Source organism: Hylaeus anthracinus, unplaced genomic scaffold (genome assembly GCF_026225885.1).
Source record: "Hylaeus anthracinus isolate JK02 unplaced genomic scaffold, UHH_iyHylAnth1.0_haploid 11985, whole genome shotgun sequence".
NCBI lineage: Eukaryota > Metazoa > Arthropoda > Insecta > Hymenoptera > Colletidae > Hylaeus > Hylaeus anthracinus.
Window position 1 is genome coordinate 3567985 of NW_026534333.1, and position 27165 is coordinate 3595149.

A 27165-nucleotide genomic window follows, 5' to 3' on the forward strand; every position below is an offset into this window, starting at 1 on the left:
ATATTTTAATCGAAATCCCTGAGATCGAGTGAAAAACTGATCGATCCAACGCGGAGTGACCCGTAACCCTGTTTCACCTTGTTTCCAACTTCTGGCTATTTTTGTACTCCAGCAGTTGGTTGCCTTTACAGGGAGTGCTCGAAATGGACACCGTCGGTCCAAATACAAGTAAGCGTCGTGTCATAGGGTTTCGTAATCTTTAAAATATTCCAGGCATTTTGTTGCACTCGTTGGCAGTCTTCTTGCACGTCTTCTCACGGCTCGAGTAGAGAAACGATTTTAAACGATCTCGATAAATAAACACGAAACTTATGCAAAGACAATAGGTCCTGCAGGATCTATCCACCTGTTGTGTAATCATTCATTCGAGAGCTGTCTGGCTACTCGACTGAAATGAGACGGTGCACCGTTATGCATAAATCACATGCGACGCACATCTAATGGAACTTCCTCCAATTATTCATTCGATTACTCAACAAATTTGCATAAGATTGACCTGCTGATGTTCCATATAAAGATAAACAAGGTGTTAGCGAACGTGCTGCAGAAACGGTTCGATGGAAGCAGTTACACGAAACGCGGCTATTTTTACCCTGTGTAACGTAATCAGGACGGGACGTAAGGAAAGAAATAAAATCGTCGTGATATATCGATCCGCGTGCTCTTTGCTTCGCGTCCGACAAATGAATGCATTTCTTTTCGGCGCACGTGCTAGCTGCAAGCGTCGCGCCGGTTTTCGGTACGCTGCGCGTGTAACGATACTCTTACACCTGCTCGTTTTGCTTTCCAATTTTTACAGTATCGTAATTCGTACCCTATGAAACTACAAAATGAGCGTCTATATTTTCACGACATTCAAGTCTATGTAACGAAGTGTACCTATTTCAAAAATTGCATAGATGTTTGTATTTGTAAATATCGAGACTCGTCGGGTGGGAATCGACCATCTTCGGCCACCCCCTCCTCCCAGTCCTTGGCGCCAAGGAAAGCGTGACAATCGAAAAGATTTGCGAACGTTTATCGCGGTAAGAACGCGGCAATGTCGCGACCAATTTCCTCTCCCTATTTGTACGCGCGAGAAATGCTTGGAAAATTGCCATTCGAAAGGTAATAGTCGCATTGGTCCTAAATTGGGACCGCCGCGCGTCGCGGCCTTTTCTCACGGACACTCGCTGGGCCTCTAGCGGGCCTGACTGACAACACCGGACGAGAGACCCGACGAGAAAGACGGGAACGCGCGCAGAGGCGGAGCGACAGCGACGGAGAACGCTTCGCACGCGGCAAGAAACAAGATTTATCCGGTATAAACCCGTGATAGTCGGTTTCCGTACCACCTCGTACGCATTCTCCGATACGGCGTGGCGGTAATACGCGTTTTAACCGTTTTCTACCATTCGGACTCTTCGATCGTTCGAGCTTCCTGCGAGTCGACTCTTCCCGTCGACCTGGGCGACGTATTCGCTGCTCGCACGTCGCGATGGCCTCCTCGCCGACTCGAACCGCGCGAACCAATCCCTTTCATCTCGCAGCTTCTAGCTGAGATTAGGGGTGTGCGGGATTCCTGAGAATATTCGGGATTCTCGAGTTTATGCGGGATCCCACAAGAATCCGGGATTCCCCGTGTGGAAATTTTGTAAATTTCGTAAAGGCCCAAGTTAATTATCCCGAATTAATTTCTGGGCCTATTTAGGACGCCCTTTCAGTTCCCGTAAGGCGGCACAAGGGATTGTCACGCTTTTTTAAACGGGGCCATTAAAGGATGGTTTCTCAGGGCCTTATTATTTCCCGTTTTAATTCTCGATTATAGCCCCATCGGGCCCCTGAAACACCCTTACGATAGCCCTGGACGCACCCTCGTTTTGCATGTAAATCAGAAATATTTAAATAAAAAATAGGAATTCTGAAGAATGGATCTCTTAGAGGATCGTACTCGTCGGATGCTTGATACGAGGAAACTAAATACAGAAAGTGCACGGATGCATTCCTGTTAATTGGGACATCCGTTAACCGGTACAGTGGTTCGCTCGCGGGGAACTATAAAAGACAAACTCATTGTGTAGATATAATTATAGTAATAACGATATCGTACCGGAGTTTAAAATAATCGTTAATGAACTTATCAGGTGCTGCGGTAATTACCAGACTATTAAGTCGCGTACATTGTACTGTATATTCTTGAATTACGAAGCAACGATAGAAAAGCGGTTCCGTCGGATAACCAAAGTAACATTACATCGCGTACCCTGGTCCATTTGTTAACGATTATCGGTCTCGCGCGTCGATAGACATCGACATCAAACTATCGATCGAGCATGGGCATATCGTACACGGACAGTCGGATACCATACGCGGATTCTAGAATACTCTCGTCTCCTTCGTCCACGCCTCGGCTTGTCGGTCTACTTTTAATCGGAATAACTCGCTTTCGAAAGGCGCCAACGTTTTTCCCGGGTCTCCTCATTTTCCCATTGACACGAATATCGCCGGTCTCGATGAAAAACCCGCGAATTTCCTCGTTGCTAAATCACGGAGGAAGTTATCGAAACGTTTTAATGACGGCGGTGCGGTGGGTTTTTCATGCGTCTCGACCGGTCCAATCGAGAAAATTGCGTGCCAGCCCGGGCACGAGCACAGATGCACCGGTTGCTCGCACGTTCGCACAAGCTGCGGGATACGTGTGTTATAAGTAGGACTCGCGGACAATCGGAAACGACGGCGGTAGACATTGTAAACACGCTATGATATTATCAACGACGCTCCGGTGAAAGTTCCTGTCGTTCGCCTGTCCGAAGACCGCGCACGCCGATTGGCCAACGCGGTCGCCAGAATGCCGATACGTTTCGTGTTAGTGGCGCATAATCGCTACTTAACTCGGCATTTGCATATTCCAGAAATGTGATCGGCCGCGAATAACGAGAGGGAAAAGGAGAGAGTCCTCGGAGGCGTTTAATACAAAGGACTTCGCAAGGGATTAGGCTTTAGGATTTTGTTTTTTTAACTCTTTGGGGCACGGTGGGATTAAAAGTGTCCCACCTTTTTCATGGACCGTAATCCATGGTGGGACACTTTTAATCCAACCTCGAAATTTTGCAATAGCTGCATGTGTATAGGTATGATACCTTTATTAATAAAAATGTTAGGTCGTCCCATAAGTTCGTGCCGAAGACTGTGTCGAAATTGAATAAAAAACCACAGAAATTTTCTAGTAACGGTATAATGACTATGTGAGAGAGAGGTGAGAAACTATTGTGAAACGAGACAGATTATCTTTTCTTGTGACACTTAAGAGTATGTTTCACATATTAATTTTAGAAATAGAAAGAGCCCGAATAGAAGTATAAATGGCACGAACTTTTAGGACGATCTAATGTAACAATTTTGTTTAATTTAAAACGCAATAAAATTCCTGTGCAACATGGGTCTATTTTATGACCTGAATTCCTGTGCCGCAAAGAGTTAGTCAAGAATAGTACGAGGTGTATACGATTTTTTTTTTTTTTTTATTTCTGTTGGTTATTTTTATTTAAGAATACATAACTTTACATAAAACTAGTTATTATATTTGAAACACAGATAGAATAGAGATTATTATACATGTTGGTTGTTATTTACGCTAGCCGTAAAACGTAACGAACACCACGAACAAAAGACACCCTTCCGCTAATTGGCGCTGCGGATACAACCGCATCTTATATGCTCGAATTTCAACGATTTCAAACGAAATTACGCATGATCGACACTAAAAACTTTCAGTGCCAGACATAATCGTGAAAATACTTACGAAGCTAAAATTTTGTTTAATTTTAGAACCCGAACAAGATTCAAAATTCTATCCAGACTTCTTTTCTTTAACGCTTGATTAATTTTTTAATTCCTTGCTGGAGAACCCTTCCATCCATATATGGATGACGTAGCGATCATCGTGTCAAACATGACTATGGGCGACAAGCACTTGTAATCACTTGCACGAGAACAATTAATTTGCCGTTCGTATCCGGCGTTTCTATTCTTCGTTTATCGTTCGAATAAATTTCCGAACAGCTCCATTTTTTCCTACCTTTCGTAGATTCTTATCAGTACACGCGACGAGGCTCGGTTTACACTGGTACACTTTCATGTTTACTTATTCCTAACCCGATGGCAAGCGCTCGACCGGTATATCAGATCAACGAAACATTACACAACGTAATTTGAATGGAAAATATTCAGGTTTCGCGTCATCGATAAGAACGCGGTGTAATATGCCATCGCCGACACCTATAACCCGAACGGCACAACAAATTTCATTGTTTTTTCAAATACATACGAAACTTTCGAAAGGACGCGTCCTACGGTCGGTTGCGAAAAATCGTAGCGACAACGTGCACTCTATAATTATTGTACTTTCTCGCTCGATGGCAAGCAAGACACGTGGTTAATAGTACTAGACTGTTAATAATAGTAACGATAATTTAGTAACGCGGTAAGGATAAGAAACGCAAAACGTAAGAGTAACGGAAATTACCGAAGGAAATCAGAATCCGTCGTAATAGAAACCTCTGATTAACCTCTGGTTAATAGTACTAGACTGTTAATAATAGTAACGATAATTTAGTAACGCGTAAGAAACGCAAAACGTAAGAGTAACGGAAATTACCGAAGGAAATCGGAATCCGTCGTACTTAGAAACCTCTGAATGAATGTTGTTTGACTGTTTCGCGAGGCACGATTTTCTCCTAGCAGATTAATCGGGCTGTTTTCCGCTAACGAAATCTCTTCTGTTTGAATTCCAAGTGCTGAGCGAGGGGGAGTTCGGCAGCGGAGGAGGGAACAGCACCACCAATTACAACAAAATCAAACTCTGCGGCGCGGACTTCTGCGTCCTTGGGAACGGAGGCCACGACAACTTGGAGCGTCCTCCCGAGTCCGAGATCTACGAAATATCAGCGATCTACCTAACTTGTGTAATCGTCGCCGTAATAATCGTCGCTCTGTTCGTCGATCCGCTGTCGAGGTGAGTTTGTATACGCGAGTTTCAATTGCGCGCCGCGGCTCTGAGAACGGCCTAATCGAATCCGCAGCTTTCCACTTCGCGGCTGACCTTTAATTTTTCAATTCGCTCGACCGCGGGTGATTAATACTGGTTAGAAATGTCGGCTGCGGCTCGTAATAATCGTATTTATCGTTTTATTTATACATTGTGACATTCCGCGGCGCGTTACGAGGCGCAGCGGCGGCCATGAAAGGAGAAATTCCTACGACAAGGCGCACGGTAACGTTGAAAAATTACTTTCTAGCCAATTCGTAACTGATAATGCTGGTAGCTCTGTACAACGCGTCGCGAGTTTCGCGTCGGTCGATAGATACGCCATTGTTTCAGTTCCCTCGAACGTACGAGACGACTATGAAGTTATTTTTATATTCTTTAACGTAATATTCGGTTTTGCGGATTCGTTAAAATTCTGAATGTTTACGAGACGTCGTATCATAGTTGGATGGTTTTCGTGCGATCGTTGATTTAGTCGAGTTACTTATCTTCATTTCCATCGCGATTCTATTGCACGTTTCGTAGAGGCTAACTATCGAGTAGACGTGATCTACACAGGCTTTCAGAAGGCTTTCGACACTGTTTCGCACATTCCTTTCTTTCGAATAAATTACTCGCAACGAATACAGGTGGCAACCGACTATCGAGTTCTCTTACAGGAAGGAGACTGATTGTCGAATATTATAATTACCGTTCAAAGGCATTCACCGTTACTTCTGGCCCAGTTTTTGTTTCACGTTTTGAAAACATTTGTTAAAAATTTGTTCGATCATTTGTCAGATGCTCCATACCGTAGATTTTGGTGCAATTTTAGCCGAGTTTATCGTAATCTGCTACAAAATTATAGTATGATAAAATTGACTTATTTTCTGGATTATCTGCGATTCTATCGCAAAAGAAAATGGCCATCGTTATTCGTTATTATCTATCGTATATAGTACCCTACCATCTCGCTTATTTTTTCTCACGTTACATCCACGATAAACGATCCCCACTGGAAAAGTAAATAAATCAATGATAACGATGATAAATTATTAAGCAAGTTTATGATACGTAGTTACAGTATTACACGAACATCGTGTCTTGTTTCGTGTAATGCTGGGAGACTTTACGACTTCGTAAAGCGCGTATTGTACAATGAACTTGAATAATCATTATCTCGAAGACTCCATCAAGCAAAATCATCTTTCAATGTCTCTTCGTATTAATGTCAATATTTAATATCGACGCCTGAGCATCTGGTAGACCCCAAGGAATCTCTTGTCTTACTTAAGATAGGTGAATCATCGATTTATTGCTGAGAAGGCACTCGAGGTTTCCGAAAGATCAGCACACCTTGAAAGTTATTTACGGTCGAAAAAGTATTCACGTAATGGACAATTAACGAAAGAATCGTTAAAACTTTATAGTTGTCCATTAACAGATAACATTTTAGTATGGTATGTAAGTTTACAAAACTTTCGTAATTTGAACTGAAAACACTCGTTCGATAGCAACCGTACGTTACCAAGCAATCATTTCTTCCGTCGATAGGCAAATATTTGCGAATTATAACGTAACACTTCCAAGTTCAGCGATAAACGCGCGAAACGCAAAGGCACATTACGCATACTTGTGGAATTGAGACGTCAATCTTAATTAATACGTCGATGTACGTGTTTGCGTTTCTGCGGATGAAAAAAATGTAACGAATGTTGATCGGAAAGCGACGTACGTTCTCGTTCACATTAATAAATATTAGCCGAATCTCAATGAAAACAAGTCGAATATCGCGGCCGCGAATCTTCGCCTCCATAATCGAGAAAACGAGCACGTAAATTGATAGAGGATTCGGTACAAGCGAAGAATCATTGTTATTTGTCAAGTCATTCGCCAACCTTGCATCTGCTTGCATGTTCAAGAACAGCTTCGAGTCTGATTTTTTTGTTTTGTTTCGTCATGCGTAAGCAAAGTACTTAACGGCGAGCGGCGAAAGTGTAACTAATCATTCAATGAAATGCTATTATAAGAAGCACGATATTGTTGCAACATTCCCGTTCTCACACGTGTTTATTATAACTGTCCTACTATACGCCGAGTAATTATCTTTTCCTCGTGTTCGAGAGCGTGCACATGCACGCTGGAAGTCCTACGTCTCCGATGAGGTACACCCAAGTAGTAAACCGTTCTCTTCCATTCTTCGATCACTCTCTGTCCTGAAAAGTGGAAATACTCGTTTGAATTGAAATTATTTAACGCGTTGATTAAATTATCGAATGCTTGAACAGTTTCGACACGAGATCTATTTTTTCGTCGATTATTTATTCGCGTGAATTATGAATCACAGTGCGTGGATATTCACGCATTGTTACCGATGAATTTCCATCGCGTTCATTGTTTTGTGCCGATAAATTAGCGGTCGAACAATTTCGGGACGATAATGGCGGCGTGTTTGTTTCGTTCGATGTAAACAAAAGACTTCCTACGCACCTCGAAAGAACGTCATACCTTCGATAATGACATTGAGCCGTAATTAATTTATGTTCAGTCCTTGAATTAAATGAAACGTTTCATTTCATTTGTTCCCATACATCTCGCACGGCTTAAATTAAACGTCGACCAGTGTCCCCATATCTGAGAAATGACGCGAAAGGACGTAATCGTTTTATGCAGCCTTTTTTATACGGTTCGTTGATTTTTGCGTTTCCTTTTTTTTTTTTTTTGTTTCTTTAAAGATAAACATTGTCGTTTTCATAATACATGGCAAATCAGGCAACTTATCAACAAGACATTTGTAAAAGTGCTTGTTGTCGAATTAGTAAATAACACCGTACGCGAAACGAGTTTGTCGCGATAAAGTCCTAAGTCGTAACAATGTTTATTTTATCTGTTCGAATGCAAATGTTATGGAAATAACGTAGGAGGAATTAGAACGGTGACGAATAATTTTGCTGGTTATTGAAACTTTAGGGGCAGTTCTACAAAGAAAAAAGAAAAATCGTAAAAGCAACGAAATCTTCGATCATCGATCGTATCTATTTTTAGCAGAGCATCGCGAATTAAATTTTAACTATGATGTAGGTTATCGGAGTTTTATCGCGAGAAATCAACGTCAAAACCGTTTCGCTTCTATTGTGTCGAGTGGAAGAAAAAATTGTGCAAAAAATTGCCGCTATCCAATTAATACAAAATCATTCTCTCGTAACGAACAACGTTTTAATAGACTTAGATCGACAAAATATATATATATATATATATATATATATATATATATATATGTGTGTAAAAGTAACATCTTCGTTGGATGGTTGAGAGTGGCAAGTTGACGTCATGCAAGGATGAGCAAAAAATGTCGAGTTTCGTTTAGGTGGATGATGGAAGATGATTTGGGTTTGGCGCTTCACGGTTATGGAAGCCCGCGGCTAAATAAATTATACATATCCTTTCGATGGGCATATGCCAACAAAAAAGTGCCTCGACGTCTCTTCGTTAATAGTTTCGAATAGAAACCGCGTTTCGTTTCGCTAACAGAAACTTTCAGTTCTTTCATTTACATTCGTTTTCAATTACTATTCGTTGGTTATCCAACCTGTACCGAGGTATCGAAACAGAAATTGATACAGAAAAAGAATCGGAGACTCAGATGAAAGTACATCTTATATTTTATGTATTTCTCATAAATGCATAAACACGCGCAGTCGATCGATAAAGAGGTGAACAATTCGATCGTTTTTAGGTTAGAGTAGTTGGTTCGCGGATTCGCGAATCTCGCGGCTGGATCGTGTTCCCGGACTCTTCCGGTACCCGACGCGCTTCTTGAAAACTCGCCCACCTAACGGAAGAGAAAAAACGAGCGAGAAAAAAGACAGTAATGTTTTTTTCCAGGAGTATTACGAAACGCGCACCTTAATAAGCGTGTATCGCGCGAGATCCGCGCAAGGCCCCCTCCCCCGCTCTCCCATTCAGAATCGCTATAAACATTGCTCTGCTCATGATTACAAAATAGCGTACATCCGACGCTGGATGCATCGAAGCACGGCGGTTATGCAACCAACCGCCGCAATTTGTACTTATTAAAACCCGATAAATTTCTGGCTGTTGCTGGCATTGAAGTCTCCGCATGCAACAGTACGCGCTCGCCTCTCCCGTGTCCACAAAGCCCGTATCGTAGCTTTATTTCTCCATAAACAGACCGTGCTTTTTCTTTGTATCTCTATCGATTATTTGCCTTTTCAATTTTATTCCTTTCGCCAACAATTTTATCCCTTCGAAGAGCCGAACTAGAGAATTCAATTTATTATTGTACTTAGATAGATGCACTCGGATTCCGTGGCCGATTCTCGTTCGATTTAACACGGTTAGAAGTTGCGTAGGGGAGGTTTGCTTAAATCGTACTCGACGTACAAATTGCCTTCGCTTTGTTCGAACGATAATTGGGCGTGCTTTAGCGATGCGGTGTGTTGCATGTTATCGGTAGCAAATAATGTATGTACATACGCGACGACCCTCTTCTTGCTTGATATCTACGAGTATATTTAACGCGTTAAAGACAAAAGGGAAGTTTCTGTAATTACGAGGAAACAAAGAGGAATCGGTATCTGCAATTTTGTATATCGAGAAATGTACATGAATATGCGTCGCCGCGCAGAAAAGACGGCGGCCCGTTCGAGGAAAAAGAAAGCGCGAGGTATTTTTGGTTACGTAAGAAATTTCACCGTGAAATAGAGGACGACCAGGTGGAATTTTTTTCCCCCAATTGAATCACGGTCGATCTCGTTGATAAAAAATTTATGCCAACGCAAAAACGAGTTATCTTACACGATACGGAAACTCTACTCGATAATTGGTCGCTCGGTACTTGAAACATTTTTTTTTGGGGGGGGACTGGCATCAAGGGCAATAATTAACGCGAAAGATATTCCCAGGAGTACCGAACGCTATCGATATTATTTAAGAAAGTTCACGTCGTCGACCTCGAACGTGAAACGCTAATGCGAATAGTTTTCGACGTAGCCAAATGATTACCGTTACCCGTAGGATTTTCTATAGACGTGTACAGGGTGTCCCAGCAGTCGTGGTACAACAGATGGAAAAGTAAAAAGCGAATTATATTTTATAGATGACAGAGCGCCTATACGATACCGTGATATTAGCAAAAGCACACTATTACTAACGCGATCTAAAAACCACTCATAATTTACTTCGAACCAACTATTAACCGACACGACTTTTAACGTTGTTTTTCTCGATCGTAGAACAAATTTTGCTGTACATTTTCGGTTCTTGTTTTCACGCAAAAAATCGGCCCATTTATCAACGATACCGCTACGGCAGGAACACCCCGTATACTTGGACGCCAGCGGTGCAAATGGTTTATCGTTAGCAAAGAACTGGTCTGAAAGAGATTTGTCAGTCTGACCCTGATGGCCCAGTCATCGGCGAATTTCGTGTCTCTCGCGCGATTGATTTATAGCCGCAGAATTTTTCCTGGTACGGGTCGAGCACACACGCCGTCATTTGCATCTTAATCTACGTCGATCAAGCCGCAAACATTATTTGTACCTTTTATAACAGTACATATTACCGTGCCGCCAAGGACGTTGGATCTCTTATCCGGACGTTGGCAACGTGTAATGATACCCTGTTGTTAAAAAAATATTGGTAGCTCGCGCGAGAATGGTCATTTTCCATTGTAGCGTTTCTAGCTTAGACCCGACGACGTGCATTTGCATACATCTACCGCCTCATTGATAATTAATGCGTCTGACCTTCCGCTTCGTTAGATCGAAAGATAGCCGCTGGTGAACGTTAAACAGGCGCTTCTATCGCCTAATCTCCGGATTCCCTGTAATTTAATGTGTCAACGAGAGATGTATGCGAATACAATGTGGAACCTCGATTAAGCGGAATTTCATTATATCGACGAGAAAGGTGTACGAATTGTTGAGCGTGTTCGGCTCCCTGCGTGGTAGTTTCTTCTCTAGGTAGTTTCTTCGATACTGTAATTAATTTATTAATTACAGTTGGACATCGAACATCAAGGCTCGCGTTGCATGCTTTTTCATCGAAATTTCGACTATGGACCGTTTCGACGTAGATATTTCCTCGTTGGTCTCGAACGAGCTAATAACCCGAACCTTATTCGGCAGTTAATTCCTGGTACTGCGCGGAGGTTGCATACCTAGTCCCCTCGGGATCCATGCTTTGCGCAATTACCGCGCCAGTACGTCTCCAGCCTTGTCCTATACTTTTTTGGAACTTGCTCCATTTCCTCTTGGACAGTCTTGAATCTAATTCTCAAGGTTCTCGATTCTAATTTCCCGCGATCCTTGTAGCTTGGAGCTGCGCGTAATTCCTTCAGAAACGAGAAAGAAACAGTAAAATAATATCGAACGTTGAACAAGGTATCGTCGCGTATTGGAATTATTTTTAACAATACAGCGACAACGATTAGAAACCAATCGAATCATTACGCTTTTTTCCCCTCTTACTTTTTATAAACTAATCCAATCGAGTCCTATGAATCACTTCAATTATCTTGTTTCGATTAAAGTTTCAATAGTCGCATGGAAGCGATTCGAGGAGATTCGATTATAGATTGTATAATGCGCGGTGTCGAGCTTTGCACCGTAAATATTTATGAACGTATTCCTCCGCGGCCGACTAAAAACTATCGTTAGAATGCAAATTTCACGATTCTTTATGAATTACGTAAAGCCGCGTTGTTGCGTACCGTATTACCGTGAATCCGAGCTTCATTCATAGGATCGTCCAGATATACGGCTCGCGTTGATGATCGTAGTCGGCTTTACAATCGTAGCGCATAATACCGGAGCAGTTAGAAAAATTGTCGTTTTCCTTAGCCGCGATACGCACGCGTACGTGTATTGTTATCGCGACCCTGCTTCGCCGGCTCGAATACACACGTATGTACGTACACCTAAATCTACGTTGGCAGCGAACGTACTTGTACGATGGGTATGCTGCCCCTTTGTCTCTCGTCTCGTACTAAACGCACCTAATTTCGACGCTTGGTACTTATTGACATTTTTCTTTTGTTTTTAATTCGACGATCAATTTACATTTTCACCGCGATTTTACATTTCAAACAACGAATTCTCTCTTACGAGAAGACCGTTCGATTCAGCGATGCCCCGAGTGCCACGAGCAGTTTAACGCGTTCGCGACGGCGTGTAAAATGCTTCGTAGCTCTGAGAGTCCGTACAATACAATTTTATGAACTTTTTAATCGGTGCGTTTCCCAAAGCTTTGCGTAAATCGCGACTACGCATCGTTTTCTCGTTACAATTATATAACCCTCCAGTACCTTTACTCGGCAAAATGATCGAAAAATACACGAACGAATCTGGAACGTTCGCCTTATGGAACATCGAGAGATAGAAGAGAAAGGTGCGGGTCTCGCGCCGCGAAGACTTGACGTACTTTCGATTTCCGGCATTTTGCGCTCCGATGAACACTCAATTCATCGTTCATCATCTATTCACCTGTACGATATCGTCGCGCGCGAGATTCGCATTCCGCGGTCGAAGCGCGTAGAGATCATCGCGCGTATCGCGATTCCACGATTCCCTTGGAATTTCATTTCTCGGAATGATTAATTCGCAATTAAACGCCACGATTCGTTATAGTTCTAAATCGAGTTGTACGGTTGTCGATGATCGATTCTACAATCAATAAAAATAACTTTTTTTTTTACCGACAACGAACGTTGACGGACTAATGCCGTCGTTTATCGGAGCCTTTTTTTCCACGTTAATAAGTACGTTGTCGCGTTAAATTGCCGAGGTACACTAGCGACCGGTCGATTGAAAAATGACATATCCACGTGGACAAAAAATCTTTTTCTGAGCTTCGGATTTCTTCAGAAGTGTCTTTACAAGCTGACAGGCGGTGTTTCCAGTGCTCGTATGCAAAGTAAACATTAGAGAAACGGGAACGAATGTTTATATTTTCTAAGGTGTTCGCGAGTATGTTACTAGCGTTGGATTTAGTTTTGTGCAGGTTTTAAAATATAAATTAAACGTTCGACGAAGTGAAACGCGAGATAAAGACCCTTCTCGTATACGTCCTTCGTAACAATTTTCATAAAGATTCATCCTAGACCACTTAAGTAGACGTTTAATAGCCGCAAGCATGAATTCGTTTAATTCGGTCAAAGACATCAGCCAAAAGAATGAATAGCTGCCTTCGCCTACCGCTGCCTACTTATTAACGAACATTTGCGCAAAGTTTCATCAAAATCGGCGCGTGGCAGTTGTTCCTTTACCGGACAACTCAAGGACGCTACAACTCTCTCGTGCCGCCATTCACGGAACACCCTGTATAAGTTAAAAAGGTATAATCCGTTAGATCTGCCATTCCCGATGTACGAGAATATTAAATACGAGGTTCCCGACTGACAATCACCTACCACGATCATAATGATCGCTTCGACCATTCGATGCATTACCACTTGTGTAACTCTATCGAGTGGCATTTTTGCCATCGCCAATCACGGCAGAATGTACATGCGATTCTCCGTGAAAAATTTACGACGGGCGAATTCAACGATTTAGCAAAACGGGGAAAGTAAACATAGTACTAGTCCATGGGATGCTGGATAAATAAATGAATCTATTAGAGCCACAGCTGGGAGCATTTTTTGTATATTATTTCATTTTCGTTGATCTCACGTTAATTCATTTCTATTTCTAAAAATTTCTAAATATATTAGTATTTCGTCTATGTTTCTTACATTTGCAAGTCTTTGCATAAATAGCTTAAAATTCTTGTTGGGGGGATTAGAAATTAAAATGAAAAATTGCAATACAAACGAAAAGTTATAACACATTCTACGAAAGTATACTCGGCGAATTCTAGCTTTCCTCGTCCAAAAAGAAAAACACAATTTATTCCAATCGAAGCATTGTTTCAATTTCTAAACCGTCAGTCCGGTAATGTATCGAGCATAGCGTGCGCCATAAGTCTCGTTAAAGGTATGTAGGCCTCACACCTATTATGCCTGTATAATGGACAATACGGGCCTGGTTCTATCGTACCCCGTGCACTTACACGCGCCTGCAACAGTATCTAATTACGGTTCGCGTATGCCATTCGATAGTAAGTGGTACAACCTGTAGCAGTTGCAGAATCATTGCAGAACGTTATGCGCGGCGCGTATTGCGAATCTTTCGGTTTATTCTACTTCCACTGTCTCTGGAACGCGACTCCATAACGTCCGCGAGAGAGTAGCGTTGTTACGTAAGAGCCAGACACGTTAACGAGACCGCGCTCGAGCAGTAATATCGCACCAATCCAGTTTTCATAGCAATATCGTCGAGGTGCTTCGATATTTTATTAGTTTCGGTTCCAGTTTTATCGAGACTGCGTCACTGTGTTCGCACCTTCAATTTTTCGGGGTCAGCCAGAAAGGACTTGGGAAGGATAACGATGGCAAAGGAACGGTCGAAAAGATTTCCAAGTTTTCGAATGTCAATTCTATTCGTTTATTTCCATTTGTTTGTTTGTTCTATTCGTTGATATTCCAGATGATACGTATTGGGATTTGAGGGTATCACGCCTGGTTTTACGAGTAAAGATGACGAGCAAAGGAGGACTGTTTCGTTTCGATTTTAGCGCGAGCTTCGATGATGATAATTCCACGGACGAGCGATTGCCTAGGTCGTACACGTGAATCGTAACAAAATAAAATTAAAACACAATCGTGAAATATACACGCGTATAGAGTGTCCTGGAAAGTCTAACATGAGACAACATTTTAACGAAAGGGCAACGTCTATATTTTGTATAATTAAAAATCGTCCATACGGAGCAGGGAATAATCGTATCGCGATTTTTCCGTGTACCGTCGAAGCTGTATCGGTAAAATGACACGGTGCCGCGTCGCGACGACGACGCGAGTCGGACATAACGGTTCAGGAGCCGGTCTCCCGCAGATTGGAAGGAGCAGAAATGGCGGGAACGAGCCGACACTAGGACAGATCGCGGCATTTCCGATTCAGTGGCCGTCTATCGTCGGTTCTTATTCTTTCCTTTCGAGATAAAACGATTCTCGTCGACCTTGCCGCATTGTTACGAGCGCTATCGAGGATGACGTTAATGGCGCTTAATGACGTTGAATTTTCTCTGCTTTTCATATTTGCGCGTTATTGCCGGCGACACGTGAACAATGATTCGCGCGGAGACAAGAGAATAACCAGGAAAAAAGGATGCGTATCTACGGAACGGCTCCGTGCAATCAGAAATGCCACCGTTAATGAGAAGACTGATTACCGCGACCTTGAATCGATAGAAGTACCGTCATTTAATACGATAGTTTTCATTCGAAATTCTCACAAGTTGTTCGGACGGGACCGTTGTAGTCTGTTAGAAATATAATTGAGAACGATGTTTGTCGGAAACAAAAGCGTTATTTATCGATTTTTGGGTACGATTTCGTTGGTTACGATTACAATGAATATTTTTTATTTACAGGTTCGAATACGTACAATCGAATGATGATTTCTGAATTCAAGGAGAATTTATAAGGATTATCGAAAAAAATTAATTTAACTAGATCATAATCGACGAATTATATCTATTCTTATGAATTGCAACCGATGAATTTCATACCGTAGCGAAAATAATACTCGACGATAGATGTTTATCGAACCAGTCTCGACGGACGTGTAATTACGACACTGGAATCTGTTACACAAGTAATTCCGTTATTCGTCGGGCAAGAAAAGAACCCTACCATAAATGAAAAATGAGACACCGTCACCCTTTGCTCGTCACCTTTATTACCAGGAGTGATCCCCCAAAGGTCACCACGATGGTCCAAACGAAATTAAACATATAAATTACAGCCATTACGGGAAGTATTAACCATGTTCGCTACTAAAATTGAAGTTAAACCTGGAAATGAGAATTAAATGGCGGAATCTCGACGCAGAGGCGTACGTGTTCTTTCGAGAAATGCGACAAGCGAGAATTTCGCCGCGCGCGTTATTAATCCGTAACGACGGCTCGATCGGCCTTGAATTCGACAGAAGCCAAAGGCTTCTGTCTTTCTGCTTATCGTCGGCTCGCGGATTGCGCAAGCAATGTTTTTCCTCGGCGATGTGCATACATTTACCATCGATTAAAACGGTCCACGGCTAATAGTTTATTCCACCGCGCGACATATTTACGATCGACGTGACATCGTCCCTTTATTTTCCATTCATTTTTTTTTTTCCTCTTGTTCCTCCGATTGACGATCGATGGGAGCCGTGAGAGACCAACCGATACCTCTGGGACTCGTGAGTCAGACATACTTGAATTATGTATCTGGATTAGCCGATGGCTTGTTTAATGTTTACAAGCTGCCTGTACTTAGAATGCACACGTGCATGACTCGCTCGTACGTTGACATTCGTCGAGCGCGGTCTGCGTTGAATAATATTCGACACGAGCCACGCGATTAACGAATCGCTCGTCACCAACGCCTTTCTACGATTCGACTGTCGCGTTATCCGCACCCGTGAGTCTCTTACCAGTTGATATACCTGAACGACGCGTGCGTTAAAGATACTGTGTTTACATGAACGTGAACGTTGACGCGTGGTAGCTTCGAGGAAGGGGTATCGTAATAGTAATTTTTGGTATTTGTTACATTGTAAACGATACGGAGAGTAGATTATCCATCGAATCTAACCTAGCGCCAAGAGAGTTTACGGACCGTCTGGACCTAAACAAGAATCTTCCATTCGAGCCTCGTCGAAGAAAATGTTTCCGATCGGCTCGTGGAATCCTCCGTTCAATCAGGCCGAAACGCTCCGTTTAACAAACCGCCGCTTTCCGCGTTTCGAGTCTCCGCGCGAAAGATAACAATACACCGCGTCCGAACAAGCCAATTATCACCCATAAAAATGATCAGCCAACGTGCAAACTATTCCCGAGATTTCCAGGAAACGCTCCTTCGAGAGTTCACCGAAGGTGCCGTGACCGGTACCGCGTTTGTGTACACAACGCGTCGAGCTCTAAAAACAAGAAGCATTAGACGGGGTTCAGCGACGGGACCTCAAACAACGAACGTGTTCGTTGGAATGCTGTCTGGGTTGGGGCGTCAGGACGGTCGCGGTCGTTTAACACCACCGTTAAGATTTATTTTGCGAATTCACCGGCCGCTCTCGCCTGGGGGCCGACCGTACGAATCTAAAGCCTCGCTCTCCGGATCTTGGCTCTCGAATCTCTCGATCTTCCCGCGACCCGATCCTTCAGGCCCGCGGGATGGATCGTATTCGAGTGCTCTCTGCCGTGGCTAAATTTAACGCCTGGTATAATTTACCGGATTCTGCGCGACGGCCCTTTTACGAGTCTTTGCTTTCTCGGCCGCACATGTTCAGCTGCGGACTTCCGCGATCTTTCTCGGCATTATTCGACCTCTCCACCGCGCCGGGGATAACTGTCTCTGTGACAAAGAGACGGTAAAGTCGCCGCAGAAGACGGACACTGGTTTAGATCGGAGATCGGCTATGTTCACGTTTTGGAAAGCGATACTTTACAACGGATCGTCGATACCGAAGTTGTTCGAACAACTACTAATCGGTAGGTATGTCGAAGTTATCGATCGAGGAGGGTAGGAGTACAAAGGTTGTTTATAAAAGCGGTAATGTTTAAGTTGAGGTTACTCGTGAAAGCAGGCATGTGAAAGTGGAAGTTGGTTTGTGAAAGTAGAGCTGATGAAGTTGAAGTTGAAGTTAATTCTGAATGCACGCTCGTTACGGTTCAAATTACTAGCGAGGATACAAATGAAATATTAATTACAAAGGAAGCGCTAAGCGTCGAGGTAGTTACATCACAATTGAGATCAATAAGAAACGCAAGCCTTTCTCAATTATTTTTGGTAACGTTCCTGATGTTTCAAACTTCGGCGCAATTCGATCCGGTAAGTTGTTCAGCCGCGAAAAGGAGAAGGTAGAGGTACCAGGCGTAGCAGTCGGAGGAAACGGGAGCCTAACGAAGCGTTTAACGGTGCACCGAGCAATGGTCTCGTTCTTTACGCCAATGTTTTGCCGGCACGTGATTTTCCGAATTGAACAGAGACGGGTGTAGATTAATTACACGCCGTGCTGGCCGTCCGACTAATCGAAAGTTCGCTGCCGGAGGATTTACGTAAACCTGGTTACGCGAAAATCGTTACAAATGGCCGCGCGGTTTTTCTCGAGGAAGAATAAATTCCACGCTTTACGATAAAGACCGTGGCAGCCTTTTTGGTTAACGATACGTATCCGCTGGAAAAGCAGAACGGGTCGGGATTTCATTTGCTCGTCCCTCAACCTGAATTCGAAATTGTCACGCAATTAAAAAACCACGGGGGACGAGAAAAAAAAATGGATAAACACCGGAACCGGTTCCACGGCGAGTATACATATAATGAACGGAGCGAGCGTTCATGAAACCGACTAACCATGTTCTCGTGCTGCGAATCCGTTCGCGAGATGGAAGAATTCGCAACGAAGAAACAACTTGGTTGCTTGGTTGCTCCTAATCCCCTTTACTCGACGTTTACGCAAATCCGTCTTGCGATCGAATTTTTCGTTCCCTCGTATCATCTGGTTGCGCCGTTTCGATGCGTCAAGGGACGCAATTATCGAGGCGATTATGAGGAACACAGGTCTTGTATTTTTCGAAATTTGAAATAGTACGTTGCGAACGTTCGCATCGAGCACGATATATACTTTTCTACGTTTCTCGAGCTCTTTGGAAACAAAATTAATAATTTGTACATCCGAATTTTATTTTATCGAGTTTTCGGTTCTCTGACTTTTCAGCTATTTTTTTTTTTCTTTTTTTTTTTTCTTAGGAGTTTAAATTGCTGTTTGAAATCATTTGCAATCTGTCGTGTATTTTATAGCGTTTCTTGCGTGTCTGTAAGAAATTAGAGCCGTAGGATTCTATGGGTTTGGCGTTGAAGTTCAAATTTTCTACGCTCGTATGAAAGGTGATCAACTGTTGCGGCTTCGACTATTTTAAATGCCGTTAACTACTCTCATCGACGAGTGCGATCGTTTCACGTCGATAATCTCTGTCAACATTTCACAATACGTGTATATCAGGACTTCCAATGACAGGCTTTAATGCCACTAGCACCCGCGACCGCTTGTTTAGCATAAGAAACGAGTTAAGGCGACTGTATTAGACCCGTACCACCGAGCACGTTCTATCCCTTTGACAGAAAATCGTGCACTTTGGAATTCCGGTGACATCAGAAAACGACTATATCGCGTACACATGGCATAGAAATCCTCGACAATGTTAACTTCATGAATATTACCGGGAGCCTTTCAACGAGTAGTCGCGAGATATCGAACAGCAGCTGGAGTAACACGTTCGAATCGTTCGATAATCCTATCACCTAACTCGCGTAAAAATTACGTGAAATTTGAAGTCGTATCAAAAAATTCTTCAGCGAATTCGTCGCCGAACTGTGGCGACGTGAAACATAAACAGTCGGGAGATATGAGAGGACCCTGATTTCCTTCTAGGGTCGATGTTTTAATTAGTCAAGCCTGAGATCTCATAACGAAAAGAACTCTGCAGCCGTCGTGAGAAATAAAATACATTTCTTTTAATATAGAACGTAATTAATTATTTAGAGCTCCCATATCCAATAAAGCCAATAGTTAAAACGTTAAATGTAACGAATAAAGAACACAGGTTGTATTACAACCCTTCCCGAGGTCTCTTCCGCGCGAAGGCCCACGCTTTATTAGTTTCCACGGCGGAACGTTCCTGCCTCGAGCATAGTTTAGACACGCCATTCGTCGTGGCTCGATTTCCTCAGCCGAGACTTCTTAAAATTAAACTACGAAACAACGTTACGGTATAACATCGCGTTGTGGCATTACAGAAACGCCGCCGGCAATTATCTTGCATTTAAGTCTACAATTACGGTAAAACTTCCGCGATTCGTTAGCCGATCATTTTCTAGGAAATATACGGCAGAGTCGAGGATGCTTTCGCGTGTCGTCGCCATTTTGGACCTTTTACCGTAACTCGGTAGAATCGGTAGACTCGGACTGTTATCGAACTTCTCCCTATTCGAATGCTTACGTTGGATTTAAAGAGATGTATTTTGCAAAACTGACCTCGTCGTAGAGTATTTTACATTTATTCTAACAAATACTATATATTGGTTTGTCCGGAAAGTCCATGCCGATTTTTGATAGGTGGTGCAGGTCTGAATATGACGAAATGGCTGAAAACAAATAACATATATATATATAGGGTTGGAACAAACTGGTATCCATGTAATTCAATAAATATACATATAAATAAATATGTATATTATAAATTCAAATGTGCCTTTAAAGTTTTCTTAAAAATTGCCACGAACTTTCTGGACAACCTAATACTCCGTAAAAGCCTAATAAATCGATACTTTTATATATTAGAAAAGTTTTTAAATTCGATTCGGTAAGGAGTGTTCTTTAAATAAACTTTTGTCTCTCCGTGTTTCAGGTACGGCGAAAAGCAACGACGCGTGGATAGCCAGGAGCTCAGTGGTATACAATTGCTCTCGGCAACTGCTTATCAGCTGAAGAAACCCTATCAACAGCTCCTCATACCGATCACGGTATGGATTGGCATGGAGCAGGCGTTCATCGGTGCAGACTTTACACAAGTGAGTAATCAAACATCATCCTTTTGTGAAAATGTTGTATCACGCAGCAACTTGATCGTTTTATTAATTAAACACGATACCATACGTAAGTGAAACTAAAAGGAAATTAAAACACGACTTCCCGTAAACATGGATTTCGATACACCGTCTCAGATTTTACCCAGACCACGTTCGAAGTACGTAACATTTTCAGTCAGTTTCGCGACGATGCGAACGACAGAATCTCGAGTCGAAATTAATAAGCTAACCATCGACTACTCGATGGGTTTCCGAGAGTTCAACATCGTATATTTTCAGCTCCTCGCTCAACAACCGGAGGTGTAATTACTGGTGACTCACGAGCCAGAACAATCGGCTAACACATAACAATGAGAGTCGAATAACTAATCTACTACTCTTAACAGAAAATGAGCAAGCTTGTTGCCGGTATAAAGTTCGTTCGCCAAGACATCGTTTACGGACGAACGATTATGCATTCTAAACTCAATCTCCGAAGAAAAAGGAAACGATAAAACACTCGTTGGAAATGTCCGCAAACGGCCAGATAAGACACGTGGAAACATCTGACGTCATCCGTTCGGAAATTAAAATATTAACAAATACAACGTGCGTTCGATTGCGTCATAATTTGAAAATCTCCTACAAAGCGTCGGCGCAATTCCGGGAAGATAATTCGCGGAGGGCCGTTCGATCGGGGAACAGAGAAAAAGCGTCGTTTAGAACGAGAAAATTCTAGGAAACGCGCCATCAATAATCCGAAGAGGCATACTGAAATTGTTAACGATTATGCTCATCGGATAGAGCACAAAAAGCTTGGATCACCCGGATACTAACCGGATACAGAACGGCAGATTCATGATGCGCAACGGCCATCCGAGGTCGCGCAATTGTTCTCCGGAAATACATGCTACTGATCGGAGATACGGTGAAATATTGACCGAATCACGCATCCTTTGGCTTTCAGAACAACGATATCGATATTTTATAACCGCGAGTGCAGGCCACTTAAACGTCATCCTACCGAATTTCCTGTTTTTTCCGATAAACCGTTGCCAAAACTTGAAATAAACCAGACCCAACGTACATACATACGCGCAAACGGAATTTTTTAAATACTTTTTTTCGTTAAACTCGAAACACCTTGACACGCCGAGACGTTTCGAAAATCGTCCAGCGGAGAAGGTTGCAAATTCTAAATTGTATAACGCCCCATCGATTGCGTGTACCGCGCGGAGAGGAAGATAAGAAGGAAAAGAGGATGATATACATAGTTCGGAAGGCAAACTAGCTTGAAACCAGTTCGGTGACGAAATGTGCACGTATACCTGTGCATAATACGTATACAGAGAAGAAAATGGCGAGGGAATAAAGTAATCGGAGAAATAAATGCGGCTGGAAGGTATCGGGAACCCGCGATGCTACCTTCCCATTGAATCAGCTGGTTCGACGCGTTATAAATAGCCCAGAATCTTATTCTTGCAGCAATTCCCCGATACCACTTCCATACCTGGAATCCCGTGAACCAGTATTTCTTGTTTTTTTTTTTATCCCCGATCTTTTTTTCATTCTGTGCGCACCGGTGATGTCGAACGTACAGCTACACGAGCACGCATACACACACGCGCGCGTGACCGAATGAAAGCGCATAGAGACGCATCGGATGCATCTTCGCGGTCTACTCTGCGTCAGTGAAATTTCTGTCGCTTCCAAGACATCTTCTTCGTTCTTAACTTTTAACGGTTGCACGAAATCCTGTTTATTCGTTCATCCAGGTGACTAAAATATCTGTCATTTTTATACAAAGATAATCGATTGTTGTATATTTACAAGATTCCAGCATCAGTCTACACTCTTCTTTGAGAGATACAAAATTTATACAATAGCGGATTAGATTCAAGAAACTGAATTTCCTACCGACGTGAGAGAACTCGGCGACAAATAATTTTTAATAAAGATGTAACGCTACGAAAAAGATTCTCTTCGACGTACTGCATGATACATGCAATGTAGGCTAAGATGCGCGTGCATTTTATTTATGTCACGCATCGCACACGTAAACACTGAAAAGTTTCGATAATTCGAGAATAGAATGTCCCCCTTATCACCCGATCTTTATTCCCGAACATCCCGTACATAGGACAAGGTTATTTTTATAGCAATCGTAAATACCAACTCGGGATCGTAAAACCGGGAACGTTCAATGAAAATTCCTTTTTTTTTTTTCATTTATTTTTTACACGCATACATATATATATATACGTAACCGAATTCTCATTAAATGCTCGAAACGATGGGAATTATGTTTACCGAGATCGCGAGAGGATACTCCCAGGCCTTCGCTTGAAATGGAGTGCTTATATCCTAAGGAGAACATCGTCGAGAAGGTCGTTACATTTAGCGTGTACTATCGTTTCTTTTCTTTCCAGGCTTACATTTCCTGTGCGTTAGGCGTGCACAGAGTCGGCTACGTAATGATCTGCTTCGGAGTGGTGAACGCCGCCTGCTCGCTGCTCTTCGGATCTCTGATGAAATTCGTCGGCAGGCAACCGCTGATGGCGCTGGGCGCCATCGTACACGCTAGTCTTGTCGTCGTGCTACTCCACTGGAAACCGCACCCCGCGAACCCTTACGTCTTCTACACCGTCTCTGGCCTCTGGGGCGTCGGGGATGCGGTATGGCAGACGCAAGTCAATGGTACGCTCTTGCGACTAACTTGTTGTATATTTTCTGTGGTCACGTGTATAAAGTATTTACAATTTGCTTGTCGAACGTGTTAAATTTCAATTTCGTTTCGAGTATTTAAAGGCTTAGAAGAAGGTGTAAGAACTAGGGGTGCGCGGGATCCCGGTCGGGATGGAATCCCGAGAATTTCAAAATGCCGAATACATCCGGGATCCCGAAACCATTCGAGATTCCCGAGAATTTCGAGATCCCGTACATTCTCGGGAATCCCGGATTTTTGCGGGATCTCGTGTATTCACGGGAATCCCGAATATTTTCTGGAATTCCGCACACCCTTAATAAGAACTCCATAACGTAACGAGTCAAATAAGAATGAGACTGTTTGTTGAATTGTTAGTAACCGTGTGACATTAGAAAGAAGTTTGTAGAAATGTATATAGGTCAAGCTTTACCGGCACATTGCGATGCATCACACGTGTTAATTCTCGTTCCGTTTTCAGGTTTGTACGGTACCCTGTTCAGGCGCAACAAGGAGGCCGCATTCTCGAACTACAGATTATGGGAGAGCGCCGGTTTCGTGATAGCTTACGCGTACAGCACCCATCTGTGCGCCCGTATGAAGCTGTTCGTGATGCTGACAGTGTTGATCATCGGCAGCATTGGATACATAATAGTCGAGCTGTTGCACAGGCGCAAGCAGAAGAGGCTCAAGGCCATCGCGGAGGATCCAAAGGCGGCACAGGCGGAGGCAAACCAGGTGGATGAGACGGACGACGAGAAGGACGACATCGACGACGATATCATAATCACCCACCTCTGAAGAAGCACTCGTGGCGCCGACGAGGAATCTCATTGGTGTTCTGGGCTCGATCGACTCTACTCTTTTATTCTTCCTTATTGCTTGGACTATAACGTACGCGCGGGTAACTTTCTACGGCAACGACCACGCGACGAAACGAGATCTCTTGCCTGGAAAGACCGCGCTACGAAGCGTTATACTAACAGGAAGCGTAAGGACGATCACGTCGTGTGTCGAAGAATATATAGAGCAGAAATTTGATCAGTGATACGATCAGCATGCGGAAGACGCGTCCAATCGTTGTTTGCGCACGGCTGTTGACGTGTCGCCGAAACGCGTGAAAAATTATACTTTATTCCTTAGGGGTGCGCTGCCGCGCATCGTGTCCCTCGGCTTTCCGCGCAACGTTCACGCAACCGATCACTGTTTAGTACCTAAACGCGCCTCACAAATCTTTCTCAAACCCTTCGTTGGTCGAATTGTACGGATGATTCTGTTTGTAAATTCTGCGCTCGATCGTCTCCGTTTATTTCTATTTGTTCGTTACGTTGGACTCTCTCGGTGCCTCGTCCTCGCGGGCATCGAGAACAATCGACGACGCGCGTGGAAAGTATGCATGTGGGCGCGAGGTCGTCTGTTGAAACGGCGATACCGCGTGGTGCATGTTGGGAACGCGACGTTGGGCAAAATGTAATTACGATTAGCGATGCGATTATTCGCGGTTTTTAATTTAATCCGACAATTCTTGTAATTCCTAAAGTAACCACCGTGTAATCACTCTGTACAACTCTGGTTGGAAACGAATTGCTTGCCTTCGCAGTGATGGAAGCGCGTCCCGATGCCGTAAATCATCTGTATGCCCAACGCAGCCCAATCGAATTGTCGTTCGAGGTTAAACGAAACAGTCGTAAAGCAACGACACTATACCAGAACATTAAGAGAATCCGTTTTCTTTTTGACGTTCGAATAGAATCGTACCAGACTGAACGAAAGAAACGATTCGAGTATTCGTTAACTCTTTGCGGTGCGAGGTTGAAGTTCTCGGTTATGTTTTGGGGGCCTTTTGCGTATAACCAGGGTAAAATAAAATAAAAGTGCAAGGAGTGGTCATCGAACAAAGGTGTAGATTAAAAACTGTCATGGCAAGCGGTTACTGACGCTAACCACTGTGCTCGAATGAATTTCTTGCGGTGCAAGTTTCAAATCTCTATTTAAGTTTCGAAACCTTTCATGCACAGGAAAGGTAGGATACATGAAAGTGGTTACTGATACTAACCACTGTGCTTGAATGAACTCTTTAAGTGCTGGTCACCACCAAGCAAATGTATGGATAAAAACATAAGAAGGGTAGAATAGAATGGAAGTAGCGTAAGTGCTGGTCACCAAGCAAATGGGGATGATCGCTTAAAACTAAGCACTCGTGCTGCGAAGGGTTAACACGGGCGTATCCGTAAGATATAAGATCCCCAATTGCCACTATGTGGAAGCGCTTCGTAGCAACTTGCCATTAAGTTTTATCGGAATTGTGTCTGAATTTGTGATAAGGATCGGGAGTTCCGAAAGAACGGTTCGATAGAGGAGTCCGCCAATCTTGTGTGTATATATTATATATGGATAGCAATTGTATGTGTGGTGAAAACGGATGTTCTTTTGACCGCGTGATTCTGATTCGTCAATGTCAGATCAGGTTTGCGACGGGTCGATTTCGCGTCCTCCTTTTCAGCGACCACAGGTGCCCAGCGGACCCAAAAGAGAAACCTGGCTAGACCGAGCCTGCTTGAACTGAATGGTGGACCAAATTTTAAATTCTGGATGAACTGGTGAAAAAGCGGGAAAATTATGCGCGTTGTTGCCTGTGTACAGTAGAACCTCGATAGATGCAACCGTACAGTTGCGTGGGTACCTCGGTTGTTGCAATGTATTATTAAAAAATACATACATATTTTAGTATTATAAAAACAGCCCAAAATAATAAGGATAATTACTATATAAGAATTAGCGATTGTGTCGTGTATCCGGATAGTATTTTGTAATTGCACGAGCCTCGATACTTGTACGAACTTTTAGCCTCGTTACTTGCAGTTATCGAGGTTCTATTGTACTTTCGAATATTTACATTACATTTACACGATATAAGAAATTGTTTTAACGTATATTTTCGCATGCACCTCAAGAATGCTCTCGGGACCAACGGCGAATTGATATTACCTTTAAAGCATAGAAGTGAAATCGTAGTCGAAGAGCCTCGATTACATTTTAGAAAGAAGATCACGACGTGTTTTAGTAGTTAGACGTAAGGAACATTGTAGTCGATAATTTAATTCTAAGTAAATGCAACAAAATTAATTTTATAAATCACACCTTGTTTCTTAGATTATATAGAGTGAAAGCAGGCGATAGTTTGCTCTTTGTTATTGCGAAAATTCATTTAAAAAAAAAAAAAATCGGTTTCCAGTATCGTAGGACCGAGTCACATCGTTGTGTTAGTGTATAAGGGGAGTCCCCCATTCACCACAAGCCCCCTCCCAGAAAAAGGAACGGTATTCATCTTGTCCCGAATGCGTTTGATCAGTATTTGTCATCCCCAATCGAATTGTATTATGCGTTAGTTTTTACGATTCCTCGACGATTATGTATGATGAACATACTGACATATTCTAACAGCGTTTCTATACCCCCACCACTCACCCCCTCAGCAATATGTATTCCGTCCATCAATCGATAAGATTGCTCAAGAATCTTAACCGTAAGATAGGAGTACTGAATAAAAAAAAAACATGTGTCGCACTTACATTCTCTTTTTTGTGTGTTTTTTGTATACATTGCTGTTTCGATGGGGCTCAAAAATGCACTCTGTCCAGTTTTTTTTTTTTTTTTTTTTTTTTTTTTTTTTTTTTTTTTTTTTTTTTTTTTTTTTTTTTTTTTTTTTTTTTTTTTTTTTTTTTTTTTTTTTTTTTTTTTTTTTTTTTTTTTTTTTTTTTTTTTTTTTTTTTTTTTTTTTTTTTTTTT

The 27165-nt window shown here is 42.6% G+C and overlaps 1 protein-coding gene across 1 annotated transcript in view; it reads left to right on the forward strand.

Moving 5' to 3' along the window:
• LOC128887328 (UNC93-like protein) overlaps positions 1–27158 on the forward strand; it is a 44055-nt gene extending 16897 nt beyond the window's left edge. The window contains exons 3-6 of the mRNA XM_054143114.1: positions 4774–4993; positions 20513–20675; positions 23102–23369; positions 23858–27158. Coding sequence (XP_053999089.1) covers positions 4774–4993; positions 20513–20675; positions 23102–23369; positions 23858–24177 — 971 coding nt within the window. The 3' untranslated portion in view covers positions 24178–27158. The remainder of the gene's footprint in view (positions 1–4773; positions 4994–20512; positions 20676–23101; positions 23370–23857) is intronic.
• Positions 27159–27165: the final 7 nt, after the last annotated feature.